The 12,043-nt window shown below is 53.6% G+C and overlaps 1 protein-coding gene across 1 annotated transcript in view; it reads left to right on the forward strand.

Annotated features, from left to right (window-relative positions):
• The window catches only part of Egln1 (egl-9 family hypoxia inducible factor 1), a 41,594-nt gene that overhangs the window by 26,889 nt on the left and 2,662 nt on the right, over nucleotides 1-12,043 (forward strand). The window contains exons 2-4 of the mRNA XM_026412469.2: nucleotides 5,654-5,773; nucleotides 8,582-8,718; nucleotides 10,989-11,056. Of these exons, the coding sequence (XP_026268254.1) occupies nucleotides 5,654-5,773; nucleotides 8,582-8,718; nucleotides 10,989-11,056 (325 nt within the window). The remainder of the gene's footprint in view (nucleotides 1-5,653; nucleotides 5,774-8,581; nucleotides 8,719-10,988; nucleotides 11,057-12,043) is intronic.

The following is a 12,043-nucleotide window of genomic DNA, read 5'->3' on the forward strand; positions in this document are numbered from 1 at the left end:
TTACTTCCAGATCTGCTCCCTGGTCACTTTCTCTATAATGTCTTTCCTGGTACCATTCCTGTGACAGAGGCTCTTAGGCGTCTTGTGACGGGCCTCAACAACACTTGTTTGTTCTCTGGGTCTTTTCCAGAGCTGCTGCTGATGCCCAGTGTCTCCCACTAAATGCATGACCTGATCTCCCCAGCCCAGCTTCTCAGTGCGTTACTATGAGTGCCAAACCCACTGAGCCTGGCGCATGTGCAGACCTGTGTTAGCAAGCAGACTCCAACAGCCTTACTTAGCGCTCTCAAGCTGGATGAGGTCTCTACTCTGCGTCTTATGGGACCTCAATGCACATCTTCTCTGGGAGATTTATTCAAGACAGAGGTACCCCTCTGGCTTTGGATTCAGCTTACTCAAAGTGGGATCTGGCAGTAGAATTCCCTGGTGGGGGATGAACTACTGAACCATCAGGGACCTCAAGGTCTGGGTGCAGACTCAAGAGTGGACCACCAGGGCTCTGGTAGGAGCAGGGCCAGGGATAACATCGGGGCAAACCACTCTTTCTGAAGCTGCAGGGACTTTTAACCTCCATCTGCCCATCAGACCCCTGGCTTGGGGACAACAGGACACTGGCCTCGCTGCAGTGAGATGGGTTGGAAGCTCTCTGGTACCACCGTGCGTTTGCGTGTTGACTGACTGTATGAACCATAGTGTGTGGGGGGGTGCCGTCTGCCTTCCTGCTTAAGTAAGTACCTCATATTAAAATATGCTACAGGAGCACAGGAAGGATGCAGAAGCTGTCACTGTGTTATCTGGTGGCAGCTGGGAACAGAAGAGCTCTCAGACATGAGTAGAGAAAGGATGAGCAGCTGACAGGAAGTGGGTATGGGCAGGAGTGGGCAGTCCAGAGTTGCATGGCCGAGAAGTGTGAGAAGGTTTTCTTTTTTTGCAAATGTAACATTAAAAAGACAAATTTTTACTTATCATATTGAGCAGTTTCTTAAAGAATCAAGCTTAATGTCTGGGGCTGACAACAGTAGGCAGCAGTGGCCCTGGCTGAGAGCCAGTGGGCAGGAGTGGCCCCCGGGAACGTGGGCGAGTGTTGTGACTCCCCACCCGTCGTTCAGTGGTCAGGAGGCATCGGGGTGTTCCAGAGGGTAGTCCCCAAACCACCATCAGGCGCAAGGCTGAGGAAACCTCCTCTGACCTTCATTCACAGCGGAAAAACACTCAGCTAAACATTGGTGGGAGTCGGTGATGGTACGCTGGCTGCGGCCACTTGGCCACCACATTGCTGTGATGGGGGATGTTGGCCTCAGGGAGCACCTCAGAATTGGGCCTGTGTCCTCGCCCTCCCACACTGCTGGCAGCCACAGAAGACGGCCCCCAAGTCCACATCTCCAGCCAGGGCCCCAGAGCTGTAGACTGGCATCCCTAGCTGCCCTCAGAGGAACCGCGTCCCCAGATGAGCCCTTCCACCCAGACCTGTGTCCCCTGCAGCCTGGACCCAGGCACACCTTCTGCCCCTGTCCACCTGCTGAGGCTTTTCTCATGCTCCACTCTGGCCCCCCACCCTCCCAGGGCTGTCTTTTTCCCAGGCTGTGTTCCACCTGGTCTTTCCCTGTTGCTCTTCCCCACGTCCATCTCAGAGGCCACTGCTATGTTTCTGAGGCACAGTTCTGACCATATTGCCCTTACCCCCAAAATGAGGGATTCCTTGTGCATATTGAACACATGACATGCTCCTTAATGGGGCATTTAGGGCCAGCCCTGTCACCCTAGCAACTCGGGACGCTGAGGCAGGAAGATGCAAGTTTGAGGCCAGCCTCAGCCACCTAGTGAGACCCTGTCTTACAAGTAAAAAGGGTTGGGGGTGTATCCCAGTGGTAGAGTCCCTGATTCAATCCAGCAAAAATGAAGTAAAGGCACTTTGAGGCTTGTCTGCAGTCCACCCACACTCCGCCTTCGTCCCCAGGACTGTGTGCAGCAGTCAGCAGGCACTGAACCTTCCGTGTTTCCCGGCCTCTAAGCCTTCACTAAGGGCCCACTCTTGACAGTTGCCTCTGCTTTTGCTGCAAAGCCTGCTGTGGGTCTGTCCCTCTGGGACTTGCTTGTGCCTTCCTTCTGTGACGGGGCTGGTCCAGAGCCACACCTGCTCCCCTGCCCTCCTCCCTCCCGCCAGGACCCGGGCTCAGGAGTCCAGTGGTCATGGTGCTCCTCCTGCTCATAGCATTGTAGCTCCTTAGCAAACAGGGAGTCACGTGGCCTGTCCCTCCTCCTGAGCCCCACCCACTGTGCTAACTGAGGTCAGAAGCAAGTACGTGACTTCAGTGACATTTTTGATTGTATATTTTACCGAACGAGACTGAGCTAAACCGAACAAGTAAAGAGCCTCACTTTTAAACTGGGAGGACTCTTGCAGAAAACTCCCACTTGCCTCAGTCCTGCTCTCCTGAGGACCTTCCTCTCATGGAGCCACTTCTGTAGGCCTGTGGCTGGTGGCGGGTGAGTATGGAGCCTTCCTGGGCCTGCCTGTGTCCAGGCTGGCTGTGCTGCCATCCACCCCAGCCATCAGGTCCACCCCAGCCATGAGGTCAACCCAGCTGTGAGGTCCACCCCAGTCATGCAGGCCTCTGAGGAGCTGGGGAGGACTCCTGCCCATGTCCCTGTCCCACCTCTGCCCTTTCAACCTGGCAGAGGTCCTGCTGGGCATCTGTGAATGGGGAAGATTCCTGATGCCTGCCCCCGAAAGTGGCCATGAGGAAGTGAGAGGAGGGTCTCTTCACTGGTGCCTAGGCAGCCTGTATGAGCAGGATCATCTGAACCTTTCCCCTCATTCAGGGTGGACGTGGCTTGGTGACCACAGTATAGTCCTCTTAGCTGTCAGTTTCTATTTTTAAATAATTCTCTTCAGAAAGTGGGAGAGCCCCAACCAGAGCTGGAGCTGCAGCCCTGTCAGGCCTGTCTCCCCGCTGAGCCTCCCATGGACACCTTGGTGCGGGCAGTAATGCCTGTGACCCCAGAGGGACAGCCGGCGGCTCCTCCTCCCCTCGGTTCTGGAGTGCAAAGCAGAGCTGCGGTGTTTCTGGTCTTGAAGATGCACTGTTGTCCTGCGTGTTCTCATGCACAGGGGGACAACGGGTCGTGTATGTCTCGCAGGTTGGAGCAGGTTTTCCCCACAGGAAGCTGAGGCAGACAAGGCTGGTGTCCCTGCCAGGTGGCAGATGAGGACTGTAACATCAGCATTTCATGGGGAAAGGCTGGTGTCCCTACTAGGTGGCAGATGAGGGCTGTGGCGTCAGCACCTCAGGGGAATTAACCTCGCTGCTTGTCTTCTGGCACCAAGCTGTGCTGTGCTTGCTCTGTTTTTTGACAAAGCTACCATGTGGCCTTTCCTAGACTGGTATTGGAAGCCAGTGGAGTTGGCAGGTTAAATGCAGCCCGGTGGTGCCCCATCTTTCTACTGACGTGTTCTCAGTGTCCCCAGAGCAGAAGACACGTGGTGGCGGTGGCCACTCTGAGAAGCATGTGTAGAGATAGGTACTAGGTACATCTGGGGAACTCAATGTACTCTACGAGTCTGAGACGTGCGCCTTTTCTTTTTAAAGTCTCACCTGGAGTTTAGGTGTAGGAAACAGCTACACCCTGCCCTGGTGGATGGTCAGGCAGGACCTCGCCTGGCCTCTTGTTTCCTGGGGTGGCCCCAGGTCCTGGTGCCTTGCTGGATGTGCTTACCTTGGGTGCTGCCTACTCACAGCTGCCTGGCGTCCCCTTGACTCCTCCATCTGGATCCCTCACAGTCCTGTGGTCTCTGCCCTCAGAAGATCCTCTTGGCCGTTCTCTTGGGCTTGGCCTCCTTCATCTCCTTGTGGAACTTGCAGCCCATGTGGTCTCGGTGCTGGCTGGCCTGAGGTTGTGGTGTTCGGGCACGTGGCTCCAGTGCCAGCCTCCTGCACCCACATGTCTGCTGGCTCACGACCTTCCCCCTGGCTATCTTTGAGTTCTTGAAGGTGGTAGCTATGGCCTCGTCCATATCACCTCAGTTGTCATGTGTGAACCACGTGGGGCGCCTGGCGAGCGGTGGGCCCCACTTGGTACCTTGCAGGTGATGCTGGGTTTGCCATAGCCCTCCTGGTCACATGAGGTTAGACGGCTCCTCCCTGACTCTGAACGCTTCAGAGTGCTATCCACGGTGCCCATCTCGGCTTGCCCTAGGCCTGCAGCCCATGGGCTGGTGCCCTCTCTGGCCTCCTGTGGCTGCCCTGCCCAGGCTGGGCTCCTGTCATCTTATGGAGAGACGCTTCCCACTGCCTAGCTTCCTCACGTGTCCAGGGGCCTACCCAGAGGCAGAGTCTAGGGTTGGGTTGTGTGCGGGACTTTGTTTTATCCTCCACATGGGCCTGGTGTGCATCCTGCACACAGGTGCGGAGTGGAGGGAGGACTTTGCTTTCCTTCTCAGCAAGAGGGGCGGGCAGAGGCCTGAATCCATGGTCCCAGAGGAGATTGCTGTACAGAGGTCTTGGCCTCCTGTCTGGGCTCCTGGTCTTGGGAGCCAAGAGCGCCCAGGCCGGCCACACTGTCCCTCTGGCGCCCTCTGGCCCTTGTCTGTAGTCTGCTCTGGGAGCCTGGCTCTGGTAGCTGGTGATGCAGAATGGCACAGGCTCCTGCTTCCCGGGGGCTCCTGAGCCCGCCATCCCCATGCTGCTTTCCCCGCCGTTCCCCAGCGCTGCCAGCAGAGTCAGGAGGAGCAGAGGCATGGTGTAGGGTGGTCAGCAGGTGCCGATGAAGAGCAGTAGGTCCAGGAAGTGAGGTTTCAAAGGATTCTCGGAGATGTAGCCACCAAGATGCTGTAGCTGGGCAGCAGAGCGTGAATTTTAAAAATCAGCCTCCTTTGCCCTAAATGTCCTGGTACAGTAATTTAACATTCAAAAGCTCTGCACTGGTCCATCCACTCCAATACCTGAAGAAGGGCTTTCAAGAGCAACTGGCACCTTGAGCATCTTTTTTTTTTCCTGATAATTCCTGGGAATTGTTCTCAGATGACTTTACCATTTTCGACCGACTTTTATGCATACACCTGGAGGGTTCTGTTTGGGGTCTCTCCCTCATTCTGTGTAACTCCCTCCCGGGTTCTGCAGTATGTAGTGTTATAAACGGAGCCAAAAAATGGTCTAATGATCTGAAGAGGGTTAGTCACAGGTGAATTAGTGTATTCTTTTTTTAATCACTGACATTATGTGGACTGATACTTTAGTTGACAGTCTGGATTGTGCCTACCGAACTGGTACCCTCCAGAGCATCGGGTTTCTGGGAGGGTCCGTCTGTCAGATGAATGAGTGTCCTGAGGCAGCTTAGAGAGAACCCCCAGGGGCAGGACAGCTTGCCTGGCTTTGATCCTTAGTACATGGGAAAGTCAGGACGTGGGGCCCTAAAACCCTTTGCCCTGTGCTCTTCTGAGTAGGGTTAGGGTACTGGCTTGTGACCTCCATGGTGGGACGAGGGTGCTGTCTACAATGGTGCAGCTGTCCTGTGTTCTTGATGAGGGCCAGTGGTAGAAAGGCTTTCCTTCTGTCCGTCGAGAGTGTGACTTGGACAGAAGCAGCTGTTTCTGAGGAGGGGTTTCATATCCCTTCTGTTCATCCACGGACTTTAAATCATTTCGTTATTGCAGGCCATGGTTGCTTGTTACCCCGGCAATGGGACAGGTTACGTGCGGCACGTTGATAACCCAAACGGAGATGGAAGATGTGTGACGTGCATATACTATCTGAATAAAGACTGGGACGCCAAGGTATGCAGCCTCATCGAGCATCTGTCTTCTCACACATATTAATGTTCATGCTTCCCCTGGGCCACACTGTCTAACACGTGGGATAATTAGATTCTCCCTTAAATTTGCTTCAGTCCCAGTATTAGGAATGGAGTTTTGTAAATTGAAACAAGTGTGAATGTATTTGGAACTGGATACTGATGTGTCTCAGACACCAAGGGCCTGTAGGTGACAGTATGGTGTTGTGCACTTGAGCCTCCCAAGGGCAGGGGCTGGGGCATGAGGGCCCGGGCTGATCTCCAGTGCTGTAGACGAGAACGTGAAGAGAGTAGATCTCGTATTCAGGGTTCTCACCATGGGAAAAGAAAGGGGGTGCCTCGGACACTGGAAGCATTAGGAGGAAGGGATTTTTATCGCCCTGGGTAGACCTTGGGTCCCTGCATGTTGTGTCCTGTTCCATCCAGTGGAATTCATTAAATATGGATACCTTTTGGTTTATTGATTATTCCTCAATAAGGCTGCATGAAAAGGTACTATTATATCTTTAAAAATGAATTGTTATTCCAGATGGTGAAGGATCTATCTAGAATTTTAACTTTTACAAAAGTGACCTTATTAAAATAACTTCCTTTAAATAGTTTTTATAAGAACACTTCTTGGAACAATTGTTTGTCAGGGTTTTGGTGGTGATCACCAGCAGTCATTAGGAAGCACCAGCTACTCTGAATTGGCTGAGGCATGTAGTGCTGCCCTTGCAGGCCAAGGCGAGGTTGTGTCCCTCCCTCATCCCAGGCTGACAACCCTGGGAGTGAGCTCTTGTTTTAAATGTGTGTTCCTTTCATGTCGTTAACCTTAGGTGATTTTCAGACATGCCACATGTTTCCGCATTGCAGGCTGCTTCAACTGACTATGCTGGGTGATTTTTTAAAATCTAAAGAATGTTATTACATTTAACAGAAAAGTGAATGCGTGCAGGTCATAGAGTTTCATAGAGTGAACGTGCTTCTGTAGCCAGGGCGATTTTAAAAACCAAATAGCCTTTAGAGCCCAGATCGCTGCCTAGTGCACACAGGGAGGAGACCCAGTGCTGGGTGTGTGGAGCCTGTCCCGAGAAGCAGGTCCAAGTGGAAGGTGCTCTCGGGGCTGCAGCTGCCCCCGGGATGTTCTGATTCAGAGCTCCCTTTGTCCTGGTCCAAGTTCAAGGTGGAGGGAAGTCCACTGCTAAGCAGATTCTGTAGCATATGTCACAAGCCTGGTCCCGCTACCCGACGCAGAGTTTGAAATGGGAAGTTCATGTGGTGGCTCGCCTCAAGCCCAGGACACAGAGCAGGTGGCATGGCCTCAGGCAGAACCTGAAGATTGACTTTCTGGTCAGATTTTGAGGTTAACAGGAAGCCAGAGACAAGTTCAACCAACACCTAGCTTCTGGATCTTGTTAGGGGCTCTGTCTCTTGTGACCTAGTCAGGCCGTGATGCTTCTGACTTTCTGCACAGGCAGAAAGCCACCTGTGGAGTTTTTGTGAGTAGAGCAGTCCATGCCTTTCGAGTGGGCCCTGAGGGTAGACAGTGTGCAGTTGCTGTCCTGGGAGCTGGGTCAGAGCAGAAAGGGCACAGCCCTCGGAGGGCGCACAGTTCAGCAGAGGACCAGGAACAGCCAGTTGGGCTATCAAGAGGTTCCCAAGGAAGAGTGGAAGTGTTGGCCAGCACTGCTCCTACAGGGTCTTGGTAGGCACCTGCCCCGGCCCAGCAACTGTCCCCAGAGGGGAGGCCCAGGAAAAAGGGAGGTTCTCCGCCCCAGTCTAATGCCTAGGGACTCAGGGACAACAGGACCTGAGGGAGGCGGGCCAGGATCCCAATAGCTGGCACCTTGTCACTGGGGACGAGCCCCCTGGGCACATCCTCTGGGAGCACAGCAGGTTTTCCAGGGGAGTTCTTGCTATGCTCAGCCATGCCATGGTCTATGCCAGGCGTTAGAGCTCCCTCCCACCATGGAGGTCCTCCTGCTTATGGGCGCAAGTCCTTGGGTTTGCTCCCTGGTGGGTGCCTTTTACTAAAGTAAAACACAGGGTCCTGGACTCTCTGCCTTGTCCCTTGCTCTCCACCTGGGGCCACATGGCTCCCAGAGCAGCTGACGCTCAGCCAACACTGAGATGACCCCAGACAGAGAGTGGTGTGTTCAGGAAAATAAGAACAGCCTTAGGGTTGTTCTTGAGGGCACTGGTCACCTGTCGTCTGGCCTGGACAGGAAGCCCATGGGCTGATGGTGACAATGAGCAGTGCCACTTCTGCCCTGTGTGCCGCTTCTTCTTTTTTTTTTTTTTTCCTCACACGCCCCGCCGTGAAGGGACCGCCGACACCCCCTCCCGGCGGGACGCAGCACGCACCCTGACTGGGGGTTGTGTGCCGCTTCTTAAGAGGCACTAAGTGTGTGACTGTCCCAGCAAGTGTCCTTGAACTGTGGAACCCAGTGTTCATGTGAGAGAGGGAGCCCATGGGTCACTGCTGACCAGCCATCAGGGTGTCTTGAGCAGCCATTAGCTTATAAGTAAGTCGTATTCACTGCTTTTCAAACTCTCAAGAATCATCTGAGGGCTTTTGAAGTCATACTATTTGTCGGCTTCGTCAGGTCTTTAAAGCTCCCAAGGCCAGGGTGGGCTATCATTGCCTCAGTGAGGCCCCTGGAAGCCCGACTTACCTTTGCACCTTGTTGACAGAGATAACTCCTGAGTGATCCTGCTCCGAGTTTGACATGGGAGGTGGCCTTTTCCCTCTGGGTTCAGTCTGGAGCACCTCTGCTGTTTGTACTCACACATTTGGCTCTCTTCCTAGGTAAGTGGAGGGATACTTCGAATTTTTCCAGAAGGCAAAGCCCAGTTTGCTGACATTGAACCCAAATTTGATAGACTGCTGTTTTTCTGGTCTGACCGTCGCAACCCTCATGAAGTACAACCAGCATATGCTACAAGGTAGTATCCCTTACAAAAGCATGGTCAGGGTGGTGGGGCAGGAAGGGGATGGCAGGTGAATGGCACCCAGGTGTGGTGGGGCAGGGGACGGCAGGTTGAACGGGGAGCTTCCTATGGGTCCCTCTGACTCGCCAGGCCTCCATCATGCCATCATCACCTTGTGTGGGGTTATCCCCAGTTAGTACTGAATGCTGTGCCCAGACACAAAGTATTCAGTCTGAGGCAGTCTCTTTATGTGAGCAGGACGGGAAGCACAGGCCTCCCCATCCCCAGCCCTGGCTGCTCTGTGTGCCTGTTAACTGTCTGTCCCTTGGTGAGAACATTTCACTTGAGCATACAAAGGTAGGGAAGCAAAAGGCAGGTTTTCAGGAGTGGTAAAGAGACCAAAAAGAGGGAGTGTGGAAAAATGAACAAGAGTAGAAAAATCAGAGGTGACCAGTGTGGAAGTGAGGAGGAAAGGGGATGCAGGAGGCGGGCGTGGGGTGGCGGGCACTTGCATGGCTGTCCTAGTAAGCAGCATTGCTCCCTGGGCTTCTCAACAGAAGGGAGCATTTGAACTGGTTACATTTAATGCATTCTTTAAATGTGGTCTGTTTTTACCATGTGTGATTCAGTTAAGACGTGTAGATTGTTTGACTAGAAGATTCTCAGACATTCTTATGAAAGTCTGCATTGGTAGAAGACAGTCCTGTTTCCTGGATACTTCCTCCCTGCTAGGGAGGGGGCTCTGCATGCTCTGGTGAAACTGTAGCCCTGACCGGCCAGTGTGGGGGCTGGGTGAGGTGTGCTGGCCCCAGCAGGGCTGCCCCTCGCTGTATGGGGCACTGGGTTTGCTGGTGCTCAGCGTCCTCTGTGCTCTAGCACCCTCCCTCCTTTCTGACCATGCTGCCTCTGTATTTCCATGGGCCACTGGTAATCCAACTTTATCCTTATTAAAACATTAAAAAATCAAAATTCACGCGTTTTCACAAACTGGGTGGCAACCTGGGTGGTGTGTGGTGTCATAACTGGACCCCAGTGAGGATGGGGTTGCATTGGTGGCTTGCTGAGCTCCACCTCCACCCCCACTGCTCTCTGACTAGTCCTGACCCAGGATCTGCTTCACAGGCCTTCCTTTCTGTGGAGTCCAAGTTTGGCTGGATAATGTACCACCTAGATGAAGAAATGAGAGTCATTTTGGGTAGTGAAAAATGCCAGGTGGTGTGGAGGACGAGTGCCTAGGAGTGGCAAGGAGGAGAAGGCCATAGTGAGCCAGGCGGAAGAGGCAGGTGGTCTGCTGCCAACCTGGGCATGGCAGCCAGCCCAGGAGAACACAGGACTCTCAAAGGCACTCCAGGGGAGGACAATGACAGGTGGTAGCTTGCAGCATTTCTGTAAGCACTGGGGTTCTCAGGGATTGGGTGTAGTCATCAGAACTCCAGTTATGATGCAGTTATAGATTAGGGCATGAGCAAAAGGCAAGATCATCCATCTGAACCCCTTGCCGGGTACCACGGCTGCCCAAGAGAATAGAAGCTGCTTGTGTTAAGAAGGGTTATGGTACCCTACGAGGGAGGGTGGGGCCAGGAGCCTGGGTCTCACCTGGGACCTTGGCTGCAGACAGACCTGTGCACCACAGTGCCCCCAGAGCTGCTGGTGGCTCTGCGGTGCACCACTTCTCAGATAATTTGCTGTCTGTCTCTGGCCTGTGTTGCTCCCCTGTGAACACTGGCCAGGATCCACAAGATGTTCAGCCGATGGTAGCATCATCTTGGGGAAGGGGACTGGAGCATGTTTTCACTCCTGTACATGTCCCTGTGTGTTCCCAGCTGGTGGAACTGTGTGCACTGGATGGTCAGTAAGCCAGGAGTCTGTCATCTGTGTGTGGAATAAGTCCTGAGAAGTCTTTCAGGAAAATGAAGTTCAGCCAAACTGCAGGCATCAAACACGGTGTGATGGTTTTTGGTAAAAACCCCAGAAGCTTATCAGTACCTTGTGAATCCCAGCTGTGGCCTCTGGGTTGTCCCTGTTAGCACAGTGTGCAGGGGTCATCCCTCTCCTTGTGGCACTCAGGTGGCCCCCTTTCTGCCTGCTTCTGGCTAGGGAGTGCTAGGAGAGGCAGGAACTCTCACTCTCAGGCTGCTGGTGAGCGAGACGGCACGTCACCCCGTGTGCCTCGTGTTGTCCAGGCCAGGCACGGCAGTGGCGTGGCAAGTTGCTGACCTGTCATCATAGCACATACCACTGTCCCCCTTGTGACTATTCTTATCCTATTCTGAATTTTCTTTTAGGTACGCAATAACTGTTTGGTATTTTGATGCAGATGAGCGAGCTCGAGCTAAAGTAAAATATCTAACAGGTAACGTCATTTGGGGCCAGGGAGCTCTGATGCAGAGATGCCTGGGACCAGGGGGCAAGTGCAGAAACCCCAGGAACTTTGCTCACTCGGGAGCACCCCCTGTGCTGTCGGTCCTTCATGCCTTCAGTTAAAGCAAGACTCTGTGTGTGTGTGTGTGTATACGAGAGAGAGAGAGAGAGAGAGAGAGAGAGAGAGAGAGAGAGAACACGCATGTGTATGAGTGTGTGCAGCGTGTGTGTATGTGCGTGTGTGTGCACGCCTGTGTGTATGAGTGCATGCAGTGTGTGAGTGTGTGTGTCCATGCCTGTGTGTGGTGCTAGGGATCCAACCCAGGCCCTGCATGTGCTAGGGGAGCGCTCTACCACTGAGCTACACCCTAGCCCTAAAAAGGATTGAAGTCATCCTTGCTGTCATCTTTTTTGTAGTACTGGGGATGGAACCCAGGAGGGCTGTGTCACTGAGCCCCATCCCCACCCCACCCCTGTGCCTTTTTTATATTTTATTATTTTGAATCAATTCTCCGTTGCCCAGGCTGGCCTCAGACTTGCAATCCTCCTGTGTCAGCCTCTCAAATTTGGGGATTCTGGGCTGTGCCAGAGTGTTTGGCTTCGCTTTATCTTTAGCCAGCAGAACCTTCCGAGGATGAGGCAAGTTCCGAGGAAGTCATTCAAGCTAAGCCGAGTCTCTGTGACTGTCCTTTTCAGTCACCGGCTGCTGACCTCCTAGTGCCAGGCTTCCTGCTTCCTTTCATGCCCTTTCTCAAGGCACATGCTCCAAAGAACACGAAGTCAGCCAGCACAGGGAGGTGAAGTGGGAGGCCCAACCAAGTCTGCACAGCAGACAAGCACCCTGGCTCTAGCTGCACATCCCTCCTGGCGCAGCTGCCCCCATGGGCCCCTCTCCTGAGCAGCACGTCCTGGTTCCAGGTGGCATCTTCCTTTTGGCCTCTCTAATAATGGGCTCCATGTTGGCGTCCTGATCATGGTA

Source organism: Urocitellus parryii, chromosome 9 (genome assembly GCF_045843805.1).
Source record: "Urocitellus parryii isolate mUroPar1 chromosome 9, mUroPar1.hap1, whole genome shotgun sequence".
Lineage (NCBI taxonomy): Eukaryota > Metazoa > Chordata > Mammalia > Rodentia > Sciuridae > Urocitellus > Urocitellus parryii.